General features: G+C 30.5%; 2 protein-coding genes across 2 annotated transcripts; one reads left to right on the top strand and one right to left on the bottom strand.

Moving 5' to 3' along the window:
• Positions 1-1,261: 1,261 nt before the first annotated feature.
• Positions 1,262-7,471, bottom strand: LOC124933666 (zinc finger protein BRUTUS-like). Its single transcript, XM_047474100.1, has 14 exons — positions 7,050-7,471; positions 6,469-6,678; positions 6,116-6,310; positions 5,732-6,033; positions 5,394-5,616; positions 5,039-5,207; positions 3,777-4,913; positions 3,541-3,706; positions 3,239-3,460; positions 2,878-3,021; positions 2,239-2,473; positions 2,085-2,144; positions 1,829-1,900; positions 1,262-1,755 (listed from the first exon to the last, which is right to left on the bottom strand). Exons 1-14 carry the CDS (start codon positions 7,350-7,352, stop codon positions 1,630-1,632), a joined length of 3,564 nt encoding a protein of 1,187 aa, XP_047330056.1. The 5' UTR covers positions 7,353-7,471; the 3' UTR covers positions 1,262-1,629.
• Positions 7,472-19,893: 12,422 nt separating this feature from the next.
• Positions 19,894-22,514, top strand: LOC124935998 (monoacylglycerol lipase ABHD6-like). The gene is made up of 4 exons (XM_047476449.1): positions 19,894-20,586; positions 21,895-21,987; positions 22,143-22,210; positions 22,288-22,514. Exons 1-4 carry the CDS (start codon positions 19,951-19,953, stop codon positions 22,400-22,402), a joined length of 912 nt encoding a protein of 303 aa, XP_047332405.1. The 5' UTR covers positions 19,894-19,950; the 3' UTR covers positions 22,403-22,514.
• The last annotated feature ends 813 nt before the right edge of the window (positions 22,515-23,327 follow it).

Genomic DNA, 23,327 nt, shown 5'->3' with positions numbered 1-23,327 from the left:
TCTAATTCGTTGGAGTCTCACGATGGCGGTCGCGTCTCGCGACGGCATACTTGACTAATACGGAACCCTAATTTGTTGGAGTCTAACGGTGGCGGTCGCGTCTCGCGACGGCACGCTCGTCACGCGACGACACACTCAACGAATTAAGGTTCAGTCGCGTGACGCGACGCAGCGCGCTTGACGCAACGGGGTATTTTCGTCCGAAAAATATGAAATGGACATTTGCACAATTTTGATTAGGCACGGATCATTTCATCAATTAAAACAATTATTAGGGTCTTTTCATCTAATTTCCCCATTAATAAAGCACACAAGATTTTTTTAAAGAGTTAAAAAGTCGCATTATTTATTGTGGCCCTTGTGTTGTGTGTCCAAAGAAACTTCATGTTAAATATTTTTTTTAAATGGAAGAAAAAAATTGTGTGAAAATTGTTTATTTTCTTTTTCTTCTTAACAAATTATTGCAACCAAAGGAGTGACGCTTAGATTAGGGTTAGTGAAAAGGAAAATATTCTCACCTTCGGGTTCGGATCTCTAAGATGTCTGTCCAAAAGGAAAAGGCGAACTAGAAATCTATTGACCTTATGATGCGCGAAAAGATAAACAAGGGGAAGGGAATGAAACCAAGTGGTTTCACCTGGGTAAGGAAACTCCGATGTTATATACTCATGGCCTTTTACTGACGGATGTTTGTCGCATTCGACTTTTTACTCATTTTCAACTTCTTAAGTTGAAGTGAGTCGTGGGTGTAACGTGTGGCATTATTATTATTATTTATTTTGCATATCATAAAACTCTATGAGATGTTTTTTAACACTTTTGTTGACATGTTATGATTTATTTATTTATTTTTGCTAGATGATAGAAAGGAAAAGCATTTAAGAAGGTGAGAAAAGACATTTAAAAGATAGAGACAAGTTATGAATTTTGATATACCATATGGATATTCATATACTTTCTTTAATATTATTTCTTAAAACAATAATATAATTTATTTATTTATTTTACTAATATGATCTCTATGAATCTTTAAAATTATTTTTATAAGAGATTTTCTGATCCCACACCTCTACTAATGTTCAGAGAATTAACATATACATGATCTCCAACTCTAATTTAGTCAAAATGAGAATAGAACTTTTAAGACTTAATAATCTACTTATCCAAATCTTTTAGGGTTATTTGAAATTAATATTTAGTGATGATAACTGATCATCCCTGATTGGTGAAGTAATACTCACAATTTGAATTAACACAACCAAATGGTAAGAAATGCTAAATCACGTTACCTATAATTGTAGCCATTTGAAAAAGACAAAAAGAAGAGTATACAAAACTCAAAAATCCAAATTCAATCTCTTCTATATCATATTCGAATTCCAGACTGGACCAATGTGTGTTTTAATGTACATCAGCTCTTCTGGTTCTTTTGAAAATGAACTCCGGTTTCCAATTTTACACCTGTGAAACTGTTTTGAAACAGACTTCTACATGTTGACATAAAGAATAGTAATAAAAAGTTGTATGGTTTAAGGAATGGAGGAGAGTATGTTTTACAAAAAAACATACTCAAGATCCTGAATTACTAAAACAAAATAAACATAACCCAGTTGTTGCTTGATGTTAGTCTTAGCAACAGGAGTTGGAATCAGCCTTGATTACTCTAGTATTGTAAGACCCACAAAAGCCACATTTATGATATAGCCAATGAAATCTCGACATTCCCTTCTTATCGCAGTCATTGCATAAAATATGCTGTCATCAACAAAAACCATTTTACCAGCAATTCATAATTCACTTTTCAAACTATATATGATGTTTTGTTTACCTGACAACGATCCTTGTACTCTTCTGGAAGTTCCTCAGTCGCCAATAGAGCATCAAGCATTCCAAAGTATACCTGAAAACAACAAAGAAGCATGAAGCTTAGGCCTTTTTGATACGGGTTATTTGAAATATCACATCATTAAAATCATTAATCAAAATAGTAAAATACCCTCCAATTTATTTATTCAATCGTTTGATGTTGAGTTTTTTTGGGTACTCTTACTAAACAATGGAAAGTAGATAAGTAATTCTCTTACCGACATATCTCCCAATGATTTGCTACAAATTGGGCAGATATAATGGGTGCACGTGTAGGCCTAACAAGATGAAAACCAGAAATATTTTTTAAGTATATAATGGTCAAGCAAAATGCAAGTAAATGAGAGATCAACAAATAGAGGATTAAAAGACCTGAAAGCAAGCTGAATGCATGAAATGGCCGCAAGGAAGACCTCTGACGGTTGCGCTTGAGGTAAAGAGAAAGTCACAGCATATGGGACAGTTTGTTTCTAAACCTTTCTCTCTGCATTTATGATCCACCAATTTCATCCCAAGGCAACAATTGCAGGTCATGCAGTGAAAGAAATCAATGCCAAGTCCTTCCCCAAGTCGGCATAAATTACAAAAAGGGCAGTGATATATGCTCCTGGAGAGACGATTAAAACTTAGACCCGACTGTGACAGATTTAATCATCCAAATTTAAAACATGTACCCACTTTTCTCATATTACATTTTTGTGCAATAAAAAGCATCTCATAATCTTTTAGACTAAAATCAATAAATAGCTTTTTCTTATGAATCCACTAGAACACCCTGCAATTGCACTCATCCAGTAAAGACTATTATAAGGACATTTGAACTATATTTCTCCCTATACATTTAAAAAAGGATGAACCTCCTACCAATAAGCTTTTGTTTAGTTCGTTCCTCTTAATCGATATGATTGAACCACCTCCAAAAACAGTAGTCTATCCATTGTATATAGTTTCAAATTGTAGTATATCATTATATCCTAAATAAGAAGGAAAGAAAGTCCAAAATCGTGATACCTTTCTTCATCATCATCAAAGAATTTGCAGACACTACAATAGTATTTTGCCATCTGGGCTCCATTGCAAGAAGGTGTTGTACAAACTGAACCAATAGGCTGGATTTTCAGACAGTGCATGCACATCATTTCAGATGTCGCCTTTCTGCAAATAGTCAAAATATTTCATCAGATAAAATAGCCAAAGAACCGGGCCGGATATATTGCTAATATTGGCCCCATTTGAAAACATTTTTGTTTCTATTTCAAGAAACAGAGAAAAAACACAAATTTATTTCTGTTTCCAGATATAGATACACAAACAAAAGTATTTCCAAGTTGTGTAATTGTATGTACATGATTGCATCACATTGGGATCTTACCTGTCCATTGAATGATCACTAACATTATCATGACAGAATCTACATGTAAAGAACTTTCCACAGCAAGCAGCACGGAGTTTACAATTTCGCTTGTAATGCTCACATCCAAACTCACGTTTTTCAGGATCACGGAAAGATGGAGAACATCCAAGTAGTTCTTCATCATTCAATGTTTCACCCATCCTTGTTTGAGGCAATTTCTGCTGGGCAGCAATCCAGCGACTGAAAGCTCAAAAATAAAAAGTAGAGTAAGTTGAATCCATATTTCAATGAACGTTGTTATAAAATTAAATTCAGTAAACCTTGTCATAAGATTTTGGATAAGATAAGCCTTTCTCCTTGGATCAAGAGAGGAATCTCTGGAAAGCCTTCTGATTTCTGATTCAAGCTCACTTTGATTCATCCTGAAGATATCTTTCCAACCAGGCTTGAAAGTGTGATCGCTCTGATCCAATGCGGATTCAGTACCTAAAATGAAAGGGAAAGTGAGAAATCCAAAAGATTCAAATATGTAATTTCAATGTGAGGGGGAAAGAACCTTGAGAAACACTTTGCTCAGGCATAGAGACCTCTGAAGATGCAGCTGGAGTTGTTTGCCACCATTCATCAAGCCACTCACTAAACATAGTGTTTTTTGCTGTCTGTTTTAACGAGTCCATCATTTTATTCTGCTCCTCCAGAGTTAGAACAGAGGTTACCCATGGTAACATAGATTGTAGCACCTCTGCACCCGTAGTGCCAATTATACGTCCAACAATTTTATCCTGCTCCTCCACAGAGAAGTGTTTGTCAAATAATGGCCAAAGTTCAAGCTCCTCGCGAAAAACATGCTGATCCAACGTCACTCTTATTGATTTGCACATACCCTGAAGCTTTCTTGCTAGCTCATCGTATTTCCTCCAACTACTTGAATTTGCATTATTATTAATAAAGTTCTCATGCAGTTGAACAAGTTCAGAAAGGGCAGAAGATATATCCTCAAAGAGTTTTTCTTCCTGTTTGTGATCCAAGGTGTAAGAATGGCTAACATTGTGAAGTGTTTCTTTTGATTCCAGGGCTGGGAACACTATATCATCCTCAGCATTACTGTGTGCTCTATACAATCCCCACAGTAAACGAAACCTTCCGCTGAACTGCATTAGAAAGGTTTCATCACAATCTACTAGTTTTCCAGATTCAACATCCAGATACTCCAAATCTTTACGGATAGCTTTGTGAAACTTAAAAATGCTATCAATTGGTCGATTTGCATAGCAGTTGTCAGTTGGGCTCATATCAGTCTCCAGGTTGAAAAGGCTAGAATTAAGGGAGGGAGCAAAAGGACTAAACGAGAAGGATCGAAGAGACTTTACTGTGCAAAGAGAATTTGTAACCAGATTATTGGTGGTCACTCCTAGACCAGGAACATAACAAGATTGCTTATTATAAGGCCCTCTATCAACCAAATTACTTGAATATCCAGTCAAGTGACGCTTGACTGGTCTTGTATACTTTTCACTCAAAAGAAGAGAGGTGCATGGGCAAGATGCTTTACACAATGATGTTTCCTTCAATTTTTTCTGTAGTTCTGTAGAACAGCAACTGTAAGAGCTAGGAGATAAACACATATCTGTTGGACCACCTTTACAAGCCCATCCAGAAAATAGTGTAACTAGGGCATCATCTGATGTTGTAGCTGTAAAGATAAAATTGTCTGCTTAAGAAACCTAATAGTAGCAGGTGATATCTCCTTAGAGTACATATTCTTTATAATCTTTAATCCATTATGAATAAGCTGAAAAAAATTAAAATGCCTAAAACCTGCTAGATGCATATTGTGGAGGAAGAGACTCGCTTCTTCTTTACTAAGTGATCCAACAAACCATGGTAACACACTCTCAATCAACCGCAATGGCATAACACATAAACTTTGGTATAGAAGTTCTCGTTGGCGTGCTAGGCTAAAATGCTTCCGTGCAAGAGGAAGAACCTACAAATGAACTCAGTTAGTAGATAAAAGCTAATCAATGAATAACATTCTGTAGAAGACTGAGAATACTAGTTAAGTAAACTAGACTGGTTGTTTTAACTTCTTAATCCATTTAAGACAACTCAAGTCTGGTTTTGCAAACTCAAAACACTCAGTTTCTCTTTATTTTCATCACTAAGGTCTCACCTGAGCTTCCTCACTCTGGAAGTGTTTTTCTATGGTTTCCATGATATGATCTGCATGTGAACACAATTTTGAATAGAACTCAGCAGAGGAGTTAGTTCCAGCACTTTCAATGTTTTCTATCAGACACCTTAACTTCTCAAATTGACTTTCTTCTTCAGCATGCTCCTGGGCAAAAGAAAGTTTAACATCTACAGCTGGGAAAATAAGTTTATCTTCTGCGAGACTGTAAACAGAAGCAAGGAAAATTATTGGACTGTGAGAAAAGATAATTTTGAAGAAAGGTCATTTTTCCTGCTTCAAAATTGAGAGATGATAACGAAATAAGCATCCAACAATACCTGTGAAATATACAAACTTCTGCAATGAATTGCAGTCTTTTATTGAAAGTAGATAAGTCAGAAAAGACACCAGATGACTTTATTCTCCTGGCTTCTTGAGCTATATCATTCAACTCTATTTTTATAGCCCTGTGCCAATGCAAGATCTCATCTATAGGGTTCACAGACTCTTCAATCTCAGGAATAATTTCCAAACACTTTCTTTTACATCTCCTATAATCAGGAGAAGTTTGGTGAGCAGAATAATCTTCACAACAACTAGATTTATTAGCCTTGTCTCCATCCAGCCAGGTGAAAATTACCTTTTAAGTGAAAATAAACAAAGTTAGATATCTTTTAATTGGAGAAATTTTCAACCATATTGAATTACAAAAAGAAACTCACCTGCTGAAGAAGCTTCTCTTCAGGGACTATTCTGCTCAAGCACTTCCTCATGTCCTGACATTCATCAGTAGATATGGACAAAGACAACCAAGGCAAGAATTCTGCCATCATATTAACAGGAATACTACATAAGAACTGCCAGACAAGTGATGCCTGTTCCTCAAATGAAAACTTTTCGATAAGCAGAGGGAACACCTGCAAATTTCAAAGCCCTTGAACTCAAATATGAAATTTTGAAAAAGAAACCAAAAAAGTACAAAAAATATTGTCATGGTAGATGTAGGGTTTAGGGTTTAGTCTTGGGGATAATACATGCTTACAATAAGTAAAAAAAAAGGCTTTAAAAGGCTTACTTGTTCTTCTTCTTTTGACATGTGTTGGCTAATTGATGTTTGAAGTGCTCCTGTACAAGAAGCCAACTCCCTCCTATAGCTTTCTCTGGTGTGCGTAGTTGTATTCAGTAGAGTAAAGAGTTGATCAAAAAGAAAACTTTCTCCCTCGTGCTCAAGTGAATAAGTCCTTGCCACATTCTTCACACGTATATCAAGTGCTGGAAATATAACCTATCATTCCATAAAATGATAAATTCAATCACAAAAATCTCCATCCTAATCCCCGAAGAACATGGTATGCAATGTAATCAACCAAATAACACTTAAAGATAAGTTCACACAATAATGATAACCCACAAATTTGTATTCCAAATTTTATGACTTTAAATGAATACTAGAGAAAAAGTTCTCCAATCTCAACAGCACCAAATTATTCCTGCAATTTCACTTATCAATTGCGTTAATAAACGAATCAGACCTATTCTAGAATATTGCCAGGACCCCAGTAAAGATATGATTGGACAAAAGAATAATCATTTATGCAAATTCCTAGAAGTTATGAACGAATTCATCGAACAGGATGATTAAACAAAGCATAATACCTCATCTTCAGCGTTGCAATGGTGCTTATATATCGAACGAAGGAAATAGTATCGGTCTAGCAAGGGCTTGATATGACTATCCTGATTAGTAGCGAATTCGACAGCGGCGCGATGAAGACCATCAAGTTCAGAACGTATAGCTTTATGGAAGAACAAGAAAATCAAAATCGGTGACTTGAGTGCGGAATTCTTTACACTATTCTTTGAAGATTGTCCCGATTGTTCTAGCTGGTTTACAGTACCAGGCATTATAACAACTCCTCCTCCATCTCTTGCTTGAATCTTCTTCAATGGCGTTCCCATTATGGATTCAGATTTCAAAAGAAAAACTTGAAGCGGTTAAGAAGTATTTCAATCATGTACTGTGTGTACTGTGTGTGTATGTATATATATGTATGTATATGGATAAAATGGAGAGAGAGAAAGAGAGAGAAAAGGTTCTGTAATATTTTCTCTCTCTATATGAAGGAGAAGGAGGATAACTATTGGGCCACGTGGAGGAACGAGCCGACGTGTGCAAGCGGACGCTACTGACAGGTAGATTTTATTTGCTCATTTTTTTCAGGCTTGGAGCGCGTGTTGGCACGTGGGACTTGAGATTTACCTTGTGTTTTGTTGCTTTAATGGATTAATTTTATTTATAAAATAATTTATTTAAATTAATTAAGTTGGATTTATAATTATTCATAATTTGAAATCAAACCAAATCTAACATCTCTTGTCTTTTTGCTACCTAAACCTTTGAATTTGTTTGATGTGGGTTTGGAAGATTATAACTTGTAATCATAATTAATTTAAACATTAAAATATTATTAATTGGTTACATATCGAATGGTCAAATTGGGGGCTCTTATCAATATGAAATTTTGAATTTCTTTTTTTAAACTTCACAATTTAGAGGTTATTGTGGTTGAAGTTATACAAAATAAGGTTTTGTTTTAATTTCAAATATAGTTAATTAATCATCTACGTGACATTTATAAATAAATATAATATTTATGGACTAATTTAATCACCGAAATTTAATGAAATAACGGTTTTGACTACAGTATTTCAAATGACCGGTAGTCGAAACTCTTGATTTGATGGAATTCGGTAACTAAATTAGTGATATAAATAATTTATTTATAAATGTAATGTAGATAATAACTTTGTGTTTAAAATCGTTAAGACAAAATCTGATTTTGTATCCCTCTAACAATGAATAACCTAAATTTTGTATAATTTGAAAGAAGATGTATGAAATTTTAAATATACTATGAAAACTCACTATAAGTATAATATTTAGTTGGGGTTTAAACTTTCTATATTATAATTCAATCTCATGTAGTTTAGACTCTTTTACTGATTTGTTATAATTGTAATCTTTAGTTAAACAAAATGCTTAATTTATGAAATAGTTGAATTGAAATTTTAATTATGAATGACAACTTAAAAGTATTGAGTTTTTTATTATTATTTATATTTCAATATATATTCAACTTATTAAGTTCTTGAAGATACTGTTTATGTTGTTTTTATTAAATTTTAGTTAAATAAAATATAAATAAAAAATGTATGTGATACTTAATATTTTCATCTTACTGTTATGAATATACGTAGTGTTTCAATGGAGAAAAACTCATAAATACAATGAGCTTCTTCGATTAAATTGAACTTAATAGATTTCACTGCATCTAAACAAAACACACAAAAAAATATTTTGTTTTATAACTGTTCCATATGCGTCAAATTTATTATAAAAATTCAACCACAATCAAATATATTTCATCCACTCTTTTCATCAAATCACATCATTAAATTTATTAACAAAAATATTAAATACATTCTATTTAAAATATATATTTTATCATTATATATTAATACATTATAATATTTTTACCAAAAATCATACATTCTCGAAATCAACTAACATCAATCTTTTTAAACAAATCAAAATTTATTTTAAAAAAACCTCTACGGAACAAATTCCATGTCTTATTTTAGTCAACTATTAATCAATTTTTTTTTTCCATGTTTGATTCTTTTCAAACTTGGTTCTTCTTATCTAGACTGATTAAAATTCACATTATTAAAAAATAGAATTATTTTCAAATAAAAATAAAGTGAATATAAAAAATTGGGGTGGAGGGTGCCAACCATTTTCTGGCACGTGCCTATTCTGGTATTACACAAGCCAACGTTGCTTTGGTCCACATGTTCTCATTCAATACTTGAGTTCGACAGCTAACAAATATCTTTTTCTTGATTTTGTTTTTAAATTTACTTTTAATTTTACTATTTAAAGAAACATAATGTACATTTAGAATAAATATATTAATAAACATGTATTCCTTTTGATATTCTTAATGTTTGTGTTAGAATTTAAAGTAGTTTTTTTTTATAAATTTAAATTTGAATTTATTATGTGAATTATATTTCATCATATGTTATATTCCACATTTTAAAACAACTAATTTAACAAAAAAAAAATATATATATAAGTAAAAAACAACATAACAATAATAATTTTAAACATATTTATTTGTATGTACATTAATTTGAAATATCTTCTTATACGTGATCTTGCTTGAATTAATGTTCCTTATACATTTATTTTTGTTTGAAATTATTTTTTTTGTGTATTTTTATTTTTGTTTAAAATTATTTTTTTACATTTATTTTTGTTTAAATTTACTCCTAATTAAACATTTAAAACCATTTAAAATTTGTAAAAATTTGTGTTAAAAATATGCATAAATTTCTCGTATACGTGGTATATTTTTTCTTCTTTCTAAGTAATACTGCGGACAAAGCTTTCACCTCCGTCTTCAAATGAATTTTCAACTTCAATAAATGACGACGCAGTTGCTCCGCACTATTTTCAGATAACGATGTTGCAGACTAAGACGACGACGTTGTTGTTTCTCATTAGTCTCCTCCATATTTAGATGTTTATTTGTGTTGTGTCCTCCAAAATCATCTCTAAGAAACCAATGAATAGACACCAATGAATAGACATCATGCCATATAATTGAAAGTGTGATATATAGTACATACTACCTTCATTTTACTTAAAACACTTGGACACCAAATTATATATATATATATATATATATATATATATATATATATTGAATTATATTGTATAATTTAAGTTTTAATCAATAAAGTTTATATATAATTATACATCGTCATCATCGTATATAATTATACATCATCATCGTCTTGAGTCGTCTAGAACCATAAATCGAAACTGTCGGACCATCTTAAATATCGTGTTGTGCTCTACTTTATTTTGTAGTAAAAAATCTATTATATTTACTTTTTATAAAGTAAAGAATTTTATATGATCATAAATAATATTGAGAATTAGGAAACAAAATTAAAGTAAAAACGTATTGTATATTAAAATTTTTACCAAATTGTTATTAAGTACTAGAGCATTCAAATTGTTTTGAAAAGTAAAACGTCATATCTCGAATTAAAAGTTATTCAATTCTTAGTTAAATATAGAATTTTTATATAATAAGATATCTATTATAGTTAGATATGTCGTGTATTCAAATAAATGAGTGAAATATCTCTCCTACATAATTTTAAGTAAAATGAAGGTAGTATATGTACTATAGATCACACTTTCAATTATATGACATGATGTCTAGGTTTAGTTAGACCAAAAGCATCTTTACCCACAATAATAAGACATAAAAAATAGAAATAAAAGTTTACCAAGTAAATACATCAATATTAAAAAAAGTAAATATTAATTTATTTGATATTTTCTTATTTATTACTTAATTCAACTGCCTCATAACTAATTAGATTGTAATCTATTAATAGGTAATAAGAAATGAGATTGAGTTAATAAAATATATTTTTATTCAATAGTGAATGGTACATTGATACTTGATCTATATATAAATATAAGGTATATTGAAGAAATATATTATATAGGATGAGAATGAAGTATCGAGTCAAAACCACATAAGCCAAATCATGCACATTCCTGATTCCACGACAGTGATATAATTAATTCATAAGATAAGTGTATTAAATACCCACAGAACATTGGATGGCCACTGGATTTTTCTTTGTTTAATCAATAAAAAAAGTCCATTTTATTTAATTATTAGTTGGATTGTGTGTATGCATGCATGTTTAGTCTAAGGTGGGAATGAGCATCAGTATTAAGAGAGAACCATAACCACTTAAACTATTGTCAAACTTCTTTTTGGTATTTAGGTCATTTAAGTTTAAAAAGTTTTGATTTTAGCATAAAAAAAGTTGTTCTTCTAGGTATCCAAAATTTAATAGAGGAGCTTGTTTTTGGATGATTGAGGCAATGTTTCATTCACAAAAATTATCTTTATTACTCACATTTTTCATGTATAATGACTTGTTTTATTCACTTTGAAAGTGATAAACCTACTGAAAAATCTTATAGACTCGTACGAAAATTTCGACCTTAAAATGTCAAGTGATATGAGAATATATATTTCATTATGTTCATCAAAGACTCTAGGCTTCCACGTTGATTTTAAATATAAAACATGCATATTCAAATGCCTCAAAACAAAATTTATGGCAGGAGTTTCGTTAAGGCAATTAGAAGTGTCATAGTAAAAAAAATCAAAGTGAGTTTGATCTATAAAATATAATGTTGTCGTTCAATTATTGGTCTTCAATTTCACAACGTCAAAGTTTCTTAACGGTGAACTTGAAAAAATTTGAGTGAACTTAAAGAAAAATGAAAAAAGGAAAGTACTGACGAAACAAGTGAGTGAATCATCGTGGCTTTGGTATCTTTTCGAAAATTAGAAAAACAAATAATAAATTAAATAATAAAAAATTAAGAAATTAAGGTTAGGTCACCTTCCTATGTTAAAAATAATAATAACGCCATTGCATGTCGTTAATAAAGGGCGTTGTTCACCTAGACCGATGGTAACGGTTGATCCAATGAAATTTGTGTGATTGAATTTGCTTCAAATTGGTTATCACGACATAAATCTTTTGAGCTTGAATGCAGACAGATGAGAAGTTATCTAATTGGACATATACCCTTGTTCAATCCTTTGTGACTATGTTTAAACTACTAATAAGTCTTCAAATTTATTAATAGTTTTACTTATTATATAATTTGATTATCATCCTTATCAGATATAACTTTAATTGATGTTTTATAATAAATTAAATACATCTTTGAAAAATAATAACTATTCTTACACTCCCTATTACTCCCATGTCAATATTATTAGTTTTGTTCAAAGCTAGATAGCAATCGAATTTTAGCAGCTTAACTTTATCTTATTAAATTAATATTTATTCAATAAGGTACTAAATACTACACCAACGAATAAGTTTAACTTATTTTAATAGAGAATATAATTTTTCGGTCCATTGGTTAGTGAATGAATAATATAATCTAGGGTATGACTTTTCTATCAAAATTGTTTTAAAATTGTTAACCCATTTATAAGTATATCAAACAAGAATGGATGCAATAACAATATTAGTTTTTGCAAGTCATATTTTTAGGCTCAATTTGCCGATTTCTATGTTTGTTACCGGTTTAATATATATATATATTTTACATATTTAACCTATTTTATACATTTTTGAATTTCTTAATATATTTTTGACACATATAACCATTTTTAAATGGGTAGACATTTACCTTAAATTGAAATAACTTACTCAAATTAGTAATTTAATTTTAGTTTAGTTTAGATTTTGAGTTAATCCGTACAATATTCACAAATATAAATTGGATAAAACATTCTAAAATCTAATCATTTATAAAATCTGATAAATTATTAATATAAACTGAATTAAAGATAAAAATATTCAAAAACAATTCATAAGAAATATATATGGTCCTAGATTTGAAACTAAGTAAAAAAATATCTTATAGTTTAGAGTAATAAGAGAGTTTAGAGTAATAAGAGGTGGATACTCACTATAAAATTTTGGATTCGAACTTTTAGACGGCAAAATTTGTGCACGTTTAAGTGTTGTGTTTGTGCATTATATACTTAATTCGTTTTCTCATTTTTTTTCCTTATAAATAAAGATGGGTAAGTGTTAAAAGTTTGGAATGGACTAAAAAGTAAAATCAATCTTTAACATAATATAATAGCTAAAATGGACACTTTTTGGGCAAGGCTAAACCCGTTTGGATTTGGGCCTCTCCCAAAATTGAATTTTAGAAAAACTAATGTTTAGCTCTGGCGGGCCATTAAGCCTAGAATGACGAGGACACATATATATTTTAATAATTTATTTTGATATTCTTAATATATTTAAAATAACTAGAATCTTATACCTCATAAATTTAATAGCTCATGTCCACAAATTTCTCTTGATTTTTTTTTTTTTTTTTAAAACCCACAAAATTAAATATTAATATATATAGAATAGATAATGGATTAAAATTTGATATGTAGTTTATAATTTAATATAATAAATGTTATCATCACTTAATCATATATAATTAATTTAAAATATTTTTAATAATTATAATACAATAACTTAATAATTAATAAAAATTATTACAATTATTTTATTTTAAAATTATTACCATCATTTTATTTTAAAATTGTTCTAGATCTTGAAATATCATTGGACTGTTCTTGACAAGATCGATCAATAATTTTAAAATAAGATTATTGTGATAATTTTGAATAATCATTAAGTTATTGTATTTTAATTTTTAAGATATTTTAGATTAATTATACATTTAGTAACTATTTAGACAATAAGAAAGTGATACTAATTATATTATATTATATTATATTATATTATATTATATTATATAAAAGATAATAATTAAATTTATAATATATTTAATAATAATAAATAAAAAATTAAAAAAGAGTTAATTTGAAAGTTAACCTCAAACTAGAATCGAGAAAAGAATATGAATTAAAAATAAAATAAAAACGAAATAAGTTTTTAATTAAGTTAAGAAAAAAGAAAATGAACTTTTTATGATATATTACGTTGTGACTCTAATATTCACACAACAAGCATAACCCTGATGAATTTATTACAGGTATGGCGGAACAAATAACAGACTGTAATGTAGAGGTATGATTTCTATATCTTCTGTTTTCAAGTATGAGAGTTATTCGCTCTAGATAACCCTAATTTTCTAATTTCTATTCGATCTACTTTTTTCTTATGGTATTCTTTTTTTAATCTATTTCTCATTTTCTTCTCTTTTCTACTCTAAACAACTATTATTGTGGAACTAATATCGTGATTGACTGGGTGATCACGACAAGTGATATCAAAGAGCTTTATCCTCAGACTTCCGTTAAAATGGTGAATGCATGTAACAAAAGTAATGAAGAGATAATGTAAAATTTGACCAAACATATTGAGACAATATGATTACAATTTATTAATAAGTTCCAATTACTACAACGAGAGAATCTCAAGGCGAATCAAAATATTGAAGCGATGCAGATCGAAATTGCTCGTCACTTGGAGGTTATGCAGAAAGATAGCGCTGAGAAAGACTGCCTGAAGAAGAGAATGTAAGCTATGTTACTTATTTTCTTTCTAGTGAGGCTATGTTTGGTTCTATGATTATCTAATTGATCAACCGTTACCAAATTGGGAAGAATTCTCCAAAGAGGTGTTATTGACATTTCAAGAAGGAGGACACAAAAATGTGATAATTGAATTTAATCAGTTAAGACAGACACGAACCTTGAAAGATTATATCTATGAATAACGAGAGCTATGAGCATTGGTTGCAATTAAATGTCACGACGAGTACTACGTGAAGAATTTTATGGAGGCTTACGACATGAATTGAAAGAAGTTTTTGAAGATGGCAGGACTAGAGACATTAGATCAAGCAATAACTCGATAAGGCGGAGGACGAGTTCACAAACCTCACTATAAAAATTTTCAACTCAGACTCTAAATGTAACACAACAAAAACCACTATGGAGTAATAACCAACAAAGTACATTTAAACCAACTACTAACAAAAGTACTACTACAACACCAACAAGAGAGCTCACGTTTGCTAAAGGTATTTGTTTCAAGTATGATGGAAAATATTTCGAAGATCACGTTCGTCCCAATACTGAATTAATGTAAGACGAGATAAACGACTAATTTAAGGATAAAGTGGAGGCTAAAGACGTCGAATATATATGTATGATGATAGTGACTGTCTTAAGGCTAAAGAGGAGGCCAAAGTCAAAAGGATTAACGATAGGGATTCGATTTAAATGCATGCATTTAATGGGAGTGCTAACAATGCTTCACTCAAAATTATTAGACAACTCAAGAAAAGAAAAATTACTATATTAATTGATAGTGGTAGTACACATTCGTTTATTGATGAATGTACTACATCTCAGTTGGAACAATACATATGGAGGTGACTATTGCAAGCGTAGGCAAAATATTTAGTCGATTTTTAAGTGCGAATTTGGTTTGGAAAATACAAAGTCATGATTTCTACTAGACTTTCAAATAATTAAGTTGAGAGGTTGTGATATGGTTTTGGATGTTGATTGAATGACTAAATGTGGACTAGTGAGTCTTGATTTTGAGAAAAGAGTTAGGAAAGTAAGGGTATCTAGCGAGAATATTCAACTGTTTGGTGATAAGGAGGGCAATTCTTTTTATTTAATGATAGAGGACAATGTAGCTCAGAATGTGAAGAAAGGTTACGATTGTTTTGTGGGACAACTACTTTTTATGGATACTGAGCTTGCAACTCTATTATCAGTTCATTCAGAACAGTTAAGCGATAGTCAATTACTATTAGAAATAAGAGAATTGTTATTAAAATATAAGAAGATTTTTGAGCCATTAACTGAAATACCTCCAAAAAGGGTAACCAATTATGCCATTGAATTATTGTTGGGATCTCGATCGCCTAATCAATGACTGTATCGATATCCATTCATACAGAAAGGAGAGATTGAAAATCTAGTTACAGAAATGCAGAAGGCTGAAATCATCCGCGAAAACACGAGTTCCTTTGCTTATTTAGTGATTTTAGTTAAGAAGAAGGACGGGATGTGGCAATTTTGTGTAGACTATCAGAAATTAAATGAAGTAACAATTAAAGACAAATATCATATTCTGACGGTAGATGAGATGCTAGATGAACTGTATGGAGCAATGATTTTCTCAAAATTGGATTTACGTTAAATGTATCACCAAATTTGTGTCAAAGAGGAGATGTACACAAAATATCATTTCACACTCATTCTAACCTTTATAAATTCAGAGTTTCATTTGGGTTATCAAATGCACCAACGACCTTTCAAGCTTTTATGAATGATATTTTACGTCCATGGCTTAGGAAAGAAGTCTCATTTTCTTTGACGACATTCTGGTCTATAGTATCTCTCTCAAGGCTCACATTAAGCATTTGTAATCTATATATATAATGATGCTTAATTTTTAAAGTGTCCGGATTGTCGGGTCGAGAACTGTGGTTAATTTAAATATTTATGTGAGAGTAATTGGATACTTGGGTCGGATTGTGGGTTGACCCGCCCATAAATTTAAAACGGTTAAAAATAATTTTAAAAATGTTATTTGTAGGTTTCGAACTTGCAACCTAACAAAACAAATACAACCCTTTAACCAACTAGACTAAGAAAACTTTATAATTAAGATTCAAAACCAAATTTGATGAACGCGAGACATTTTAAAAATAAAAGCTCAAATTTTTAACTAACTAATATATATATATATATATATATATATATATATATATATATATATATATATATATATAATGATGCTTAATTTTTAAAGTGTCCGGATTGCCGGGTCGAGAGCTGTGGTTAATTTGGATATTTATGTGAGAGTAATTGGATACTTGGGTCGGATTGTGGGTTGACCCGCCCATAAACTTAAAACGGTTAAAAATAAATTTAAGAATGTTATTTATAGGTTTCGAACTTACAACCTAACAAAACAAGTACAACTCTTTAACCAACTAAACTAACAACACTTTATAATTAAGATTCAACATCAAATTTGATGAACGCGAGACATTTTAAAAATAAAAGTTCAAATTTTTAACTAACTAATCAATATATATATATATATATATATATAATGATGCTTAATTTTTAAAGTGTCCGGATTGCCGGGTCGAGAGCTGTGGTTAATTTGGATATTTATGTGAGAGTAATTGGATACTTGGGTCGGATTGTGGGTTGACCCGCCCATAAACTTAAAACGGTTAAAAATAAATTTAAGAATGTTATTTATAGGTTTCGAACTTACAACCTAACAAAACAAGTACAACTCTTTAACCAACTAAACTAACAACACTTTATAATTAAGATTCAACACCAAATTTGATGAACGCGAGACATTTTAAAAATAAAAGTTCAAATTTTTGACTAACTAATCAATATATATATATATAATGATGCTTAACTTTTAAAGTGTCCGGATTGCCGGGTCGAGAGCTGTGGTTAATTTGGATATTTATGTGAGAGTAATTGGATACTTGGATCGGATTGTGGGTTGACCCGCCCATAAACTTAAAACGGTTAAAAATAAATTTAAAAATGTTATTTGTAGGTTTCAAACTTGCAACCTAACCAAATAAGTACAACCCTTTAACCAACTAGACTAACCACACTTTATAATTAAGACTCAACAACAAATTTGATGAACGCAAGACATTTTAAAAATAAAAGTTCAAAATTTTAACTAATTAATCTATATATATATATAATGATGCTTAATTTTTAAAGTGTCTGGATTGCCGGGTCGAGAGCTGTGGTTAATTTGGATATTTATGTGAGAGTAATTGGATACTTGGGTCGGATTGTGGGTTGACCCGCCAATAAACTTAAAACGGTTAAAAATAAATTTAAAAATGTTATTTGTAGGTTTCGAACTTGCAACCTAACAAAACAAGTATAACCTTTAACCAAATATGATTGAGATGTGATTTGTCGAGGGATAATAGACCGGTATCATTTGAAAGTGGTTAAAGACCAAAGTGTGAGGTCACGATGCTAATTATTAAAAAATATGAATCAAATATTTGATTGACAAAATGAAAATGTAAAGTCACGAAATGAGAGATTTATTCGGAAAAAATATGTGATGAAACATGTGAGAAAATAAGTTATTTTATCGAAGTGAATAAAATGTGGAATGAGAGCGTTATATTTTTTATTTTAATAATTTTAAACATTGAATAAATATTATTATAATTTTTTTAATTTATTTTATTTTTATCCTTATCCGTGTGCATAGTACGGAAATTTTGCTAGTTGGTACTAAAAACTCTATTACAACATTAATTGTCGGTCAATCTAGCTAAGTGTGAATTTTTACTAAAATGACTAGAATATTATGGACACTATGTGAGCTGTAATGCAGTTGAAATGGACTCACCAAATATTGATTGTATTACTTCATGGCCAATACCGAAAATTGTGAAGGAGTTAAGGGAATTTCTAGGTCTAGCAGGCTATAATAGACGCTTTAAGGGTAATTTTAGTATTATAAGCAAGCCACTTCACGGTTTGTTAAAAAAATGGATTGTTTATAACTTGGATTGATGAAGCAAGAGCAGCATTCATTAAGCTGAAAACGACTACTTCTGTATTAGCAATTTAACATTACCTAGTTTTTCTCGTCCCCTGAAAAATAGAAACATATGTCGGTCAAAGAGAAATCTGAGTTGTGTTAATGCAGAGAGGTAGACCTATTATTTTCCTTATTAAGACTTAAGCTAAATTTCATATTGATCTTTCTACCTATGAAAATGAATTATTGATTGTTCTTATGACAGTCACAACATAGTGACACTATTTGTATGGGAGATCTTTAATTATACGTACAAATCATCGAAGTCTCAAATATCTCATGGAGCAAAATATTACAATAACATCTGACATCGACGAGTGCATTTTGGTCATCTGGTATCTACGAGTGCATATGGGCCTTCCAGTATCGGTGAGTGCATCTGGGCTTTCCGACATCGGTGAGTGCATCTGGGTCATCCGTCATCGGTGAGTGCATATGGGTCATCCGTCATCGACGAATGTATCTGGGTCATCCGGAATCGAAGAATGCATCTGAGCCATCCGACATCGAAGAATGCATCTGAGCCATCCGACATTGAATTAATAATACATTTGGGTCATCTATAATTGACGAATGCATCTATTAAGTTGTCTTAGGGCAACTATAAATTAAAGAGGAGATAAAATATTTAGGCATGGATTATTGAATTTGGAACATTCGAGATAATTCAAGTCAAGATGGAGATTTGTTGAGTTATTTTGAATTTGTGGTGCAAGAAAAGAGAATATTGAAAAAAGGAAACTATATTTTTTTGGTGTATAATTTTGCTTTAAGAAATAAGATTAATACAAAAAAAAAGTTTGATTTTTTCTTATGCTTGTATAATTAGAAAAACTAGCATATACACGAGTAATGAAATTTGCACAAGTTATTTAAATTTTATTTTTAACAATTTTAAGTTTATGGGCGGGTCAACCCACAATTCGATCCAAGTATCTATTTACTCTCACATATATATATATATATATATATATATATATATATTCAAATTAAGCACATCTCTCGATCCTATAATCCGAACACTTTAAAAATTTATCATCATTTTATATATATATATATATATATATATAAAGATATTTATGCTTATTTAAAAGTATATATATATATATAGTTGAACACTTTAGAAGTACATTTTTAAATAAGCCAATACTAAGTAAATATATTTTCAAACACAGATAATAACTCACGGTCCACAGGTTTTTATTATTATTATTATTATAATATAGAAATATTTGAGATAGGTCGAGAAACATCGATTAAACTAGCTCGTAATCACATATATCTTCAGGTCTCTTTCTACACTGCGGAGAAACTAACGATGACTAGGTGCTTTAGCCTGACAGGTTCCATTAACTGGTTATACCAGATCTCATTCTCCTTCTCCGGCCTTCGACCAACCGTCACCGACATCGGCGACGGCACCGTGATGCACTGTTGGGTCCCCAACAACCGGAACCCAAACAAGCCCAACATACTCCTCATCCATGGCTTCGGCGCCAATGCCATCTGGCAATTCGACATTAATACTCTCCGTCTCTTCCTTCCTTACTTCAACATCTACGTTCCTGATCTTCTTTTCTTCGGCGGATCTCACACGATCCGACCTGAGAGATCCGAGTCGTTCCAAGCACGTTGCGTTATGCGGCTAATGGAGGTCATAATTGGATCGTCGGTGGAGGGGTTGAGAGTGGTGGGGATGAGCTATGGTGGGTTTGTGGCGTATAGCTTGGCGGCGCAGTTTCCAGCGTCGGTGGAAAGAGTTGTGATATGTTGCGCTGGAGTATGTTTGGAAGAGGATGATCTTACTAATGGGTTGATGAAGGTGTCGGATCTTGAATTGGCGGCTGATATCTTGGTGCCGCAGACGCCGGAAAAAATGAGGGAGTTGATTTCTTATACGCTTGTCAAGAAACCGATCTGCCTTCCTTCATGCCTTCTTTGGGATTTCATTCAAGTCAGGTTCTTTTTTATTCAAAATTCTTTATTTATCAAAAGAGAATGATAGAATTGGAAAATTGGCAGAGAATAGAAAAGGGAACCCAAAAAAAAGTGTTAAAAGATAGATTTTTTAAGTCAATCATCATTTTATTTCTTTCTATTCTCTCTTCCAAGATCCATATCATATCATTTCTATTCTCAAAATATGTTTTTGTCAAAAACATGTCTTTGTCCATGTTTGGTTTTTAAAAAATTGATTAAGAGACTTTAAAAAGTTGAGGAAGGATAAAAGAGAACTATGAAAGGAGATGATGTCATAAAAAGGAAAACGTCTCATAAGATAGAATAAGAAATTTTTATTTTATTTTGTCAGTTACTTAGATTATATTGTGTTATCCTCGTATCATCCTCTTTTTGGTTATTTAAATATTACTTATATTCATTAAGGCAATTAGTGTCATACAAAATGATGCTTCATTTTTGTGTGTAAATATGTTACTTTATAAATGAGATATAATTAGTACAAATACTGGTATGATTGAAATTAACTCCATTTTTTTTAATTCTTTCTTTTAATTATTTTTTAAGAAGATATAAATATATATTAATAAAATATAAAATTTTCCAAACTTCATTGAAAGACTGTCAAATAGTTAGTTGACAATAGTTAGTTGACATTTGATAGTTAGTTGATATTTGAATAGTTAGTTGACATTAATTGAATTTTTATATATTTAATTTCTCTCAGAAAAGTTTTAGCAAATATATATATATATATATATATATATATATATATATATATATATATATATATATATATATATATATATATATATATATATATATATATATATATATATATATATAATAAATAAGTTTGTATTTAATATATTGGAACATCAACATTATTGTAAGAATAAAATATATTAAAACTTAAGAAAAATAGTCAAAGTAACAAGATATACAATAAAAATATATTAATACCTTGTCTAGTCTTGGATTATAAGATATACAATAAAAATATATAGTCTATAATTTACCTTTGTGAATATACCATTCGGTTACATTTTTTTAATCAAATCTATATTTGTCAAAATAAATTGTTGATTTCATTAGTATTTAAACTTATAAAGCCACATCTTTCAATTAAATAAAAATATACTGACGTTGTTTTTCTATTGATAGCATGAAATAATAAATACATTTTAAGAACTTTATTTATTCATGTATAATTTTTATAAAAAAAAAATATTTAATCAACTTAATACATCAATTTATTTGTAAAAAATAAACTTTGTTTGAGAATTAGAATATTGAGTGACAGGAGATGTTTAAGGACAGAGTGGAAGAGAAAAAGGATTTGCTTCGGGCAGTTGCAAAAGACAGAAAACTCTCTAACCTTCCCAAGATCAATCAGGTATAATAAAATTGTAACAAAATAAATTTAAACACGATACCCATAATCATGACTATCGTATCCATAACTTTTTTTTTATTCTTAGATCGACTATTTTCATTGTCTTCTAAATGTAAATTATATTCTTAACTATATATATCTCCAATTTAATGTAGCCAACACTAATATTGTGGGGAGATCAAGACCAAGTGTTCCCCGTAGAACTTGCATACAGATTGAAAAGGTATGATATTCTAATTATTATTTTCCTTTTTAAACTATAATTAATATAATTTATTCTTCTTTTTATACATATAACAGGCATTTGGGAGACAATGCACAGCTGGAGATAATCAAGAACACTGGACATGCCTTCTCTATGGAGAAGCCCAAAGAATTCTATAGGCATCTTAGAAGCTTCCTCATTCATCAATAATTGTCTTCTCCTTCCAACAATACAAGTAGTAACCATAAGATTGAGAAACACAAGTGACAAACCCATGATAATTAATGTATTCTCTCTAGTTTTTTTTTTTATAATATTATTATTCTAACGTTTTCTAATGCCAATAGCATATTTCTCTTAATAAGTCAATGGTTGTCATTAGAAACCTCTTCCAATTCCAATGACTCAAGAGTGAACTATGTTTTTTCCATTCCTTTTCAAGTGTGACAAAGAAGATTATATCCAACTGGTGACAAGTCACATGACATGATTACTCTTTATTTTAAAGAAGGCGATGATTGGAACCAGATGAACTTCGGACTTTAGTGAAAGAAGGTCATCGTGGAGTCATGTCCCTGGTGTGATTGAAGGAATGGGGCCCACGTGATGAAAGTCGATATAGCAATGGAATTGACCGGGCCTCCGTGGGTTGTCTACGTATCCTCGAAAAGGAATCAGGTCCAAACTGAGTTCGATGACTCAACACAAACAAAGAAGTAGGGTATTTTTTCAGCTCGGATGTAAGACTCCCACAACTAACAAATGTCCTATATATGTCATGTTTCGTGAATAGTTATGCCCGAGAAGGTGTGAATTGTGATATTGCGCAGAATAAACCATAAACCACGTCTCTTTACCGACTCGAAATTCATACAGGCTGAGAAAGAATAAGGGGCCAAAATCATACATACATTTGTTGCCTTAGGAGAAATTCATATATGTTTATATTTTTTATTCAATTAATATTACATTTTACTCATTTAATAGGTTATTTCTTCTAATACATTTCTAAAATTAGTAAAATTTGGACATGTTTAATAAATTTTGACTCGTTTAACCTATTTTTTTAAATTTAATATATTTGTGATTGTTAATATATTTCTCAGCTGTTTAATATTTTATTATGATATATTTA

The sequence above is a fragment of the Impatiens glandulifera genome, chromosome 4 (assembly GCF_907164915.1).
Source record: "Impatiens glandulifera chromosome 4, dImpGla2.1, whole genome shotgun sequence".
Lineage (NCBI taxonomy): Eukaryota > Viridiplantae > Streptophyta > Magnoliopsida > Ericales > Balsaminaceae > Impatiens > Impatiens glandulifera.
The sequence above is the reverse complement of the archived record's forward strand: the minus strand, read 5'-3'. Positions and strand labels throughout refer to the sequence as shown.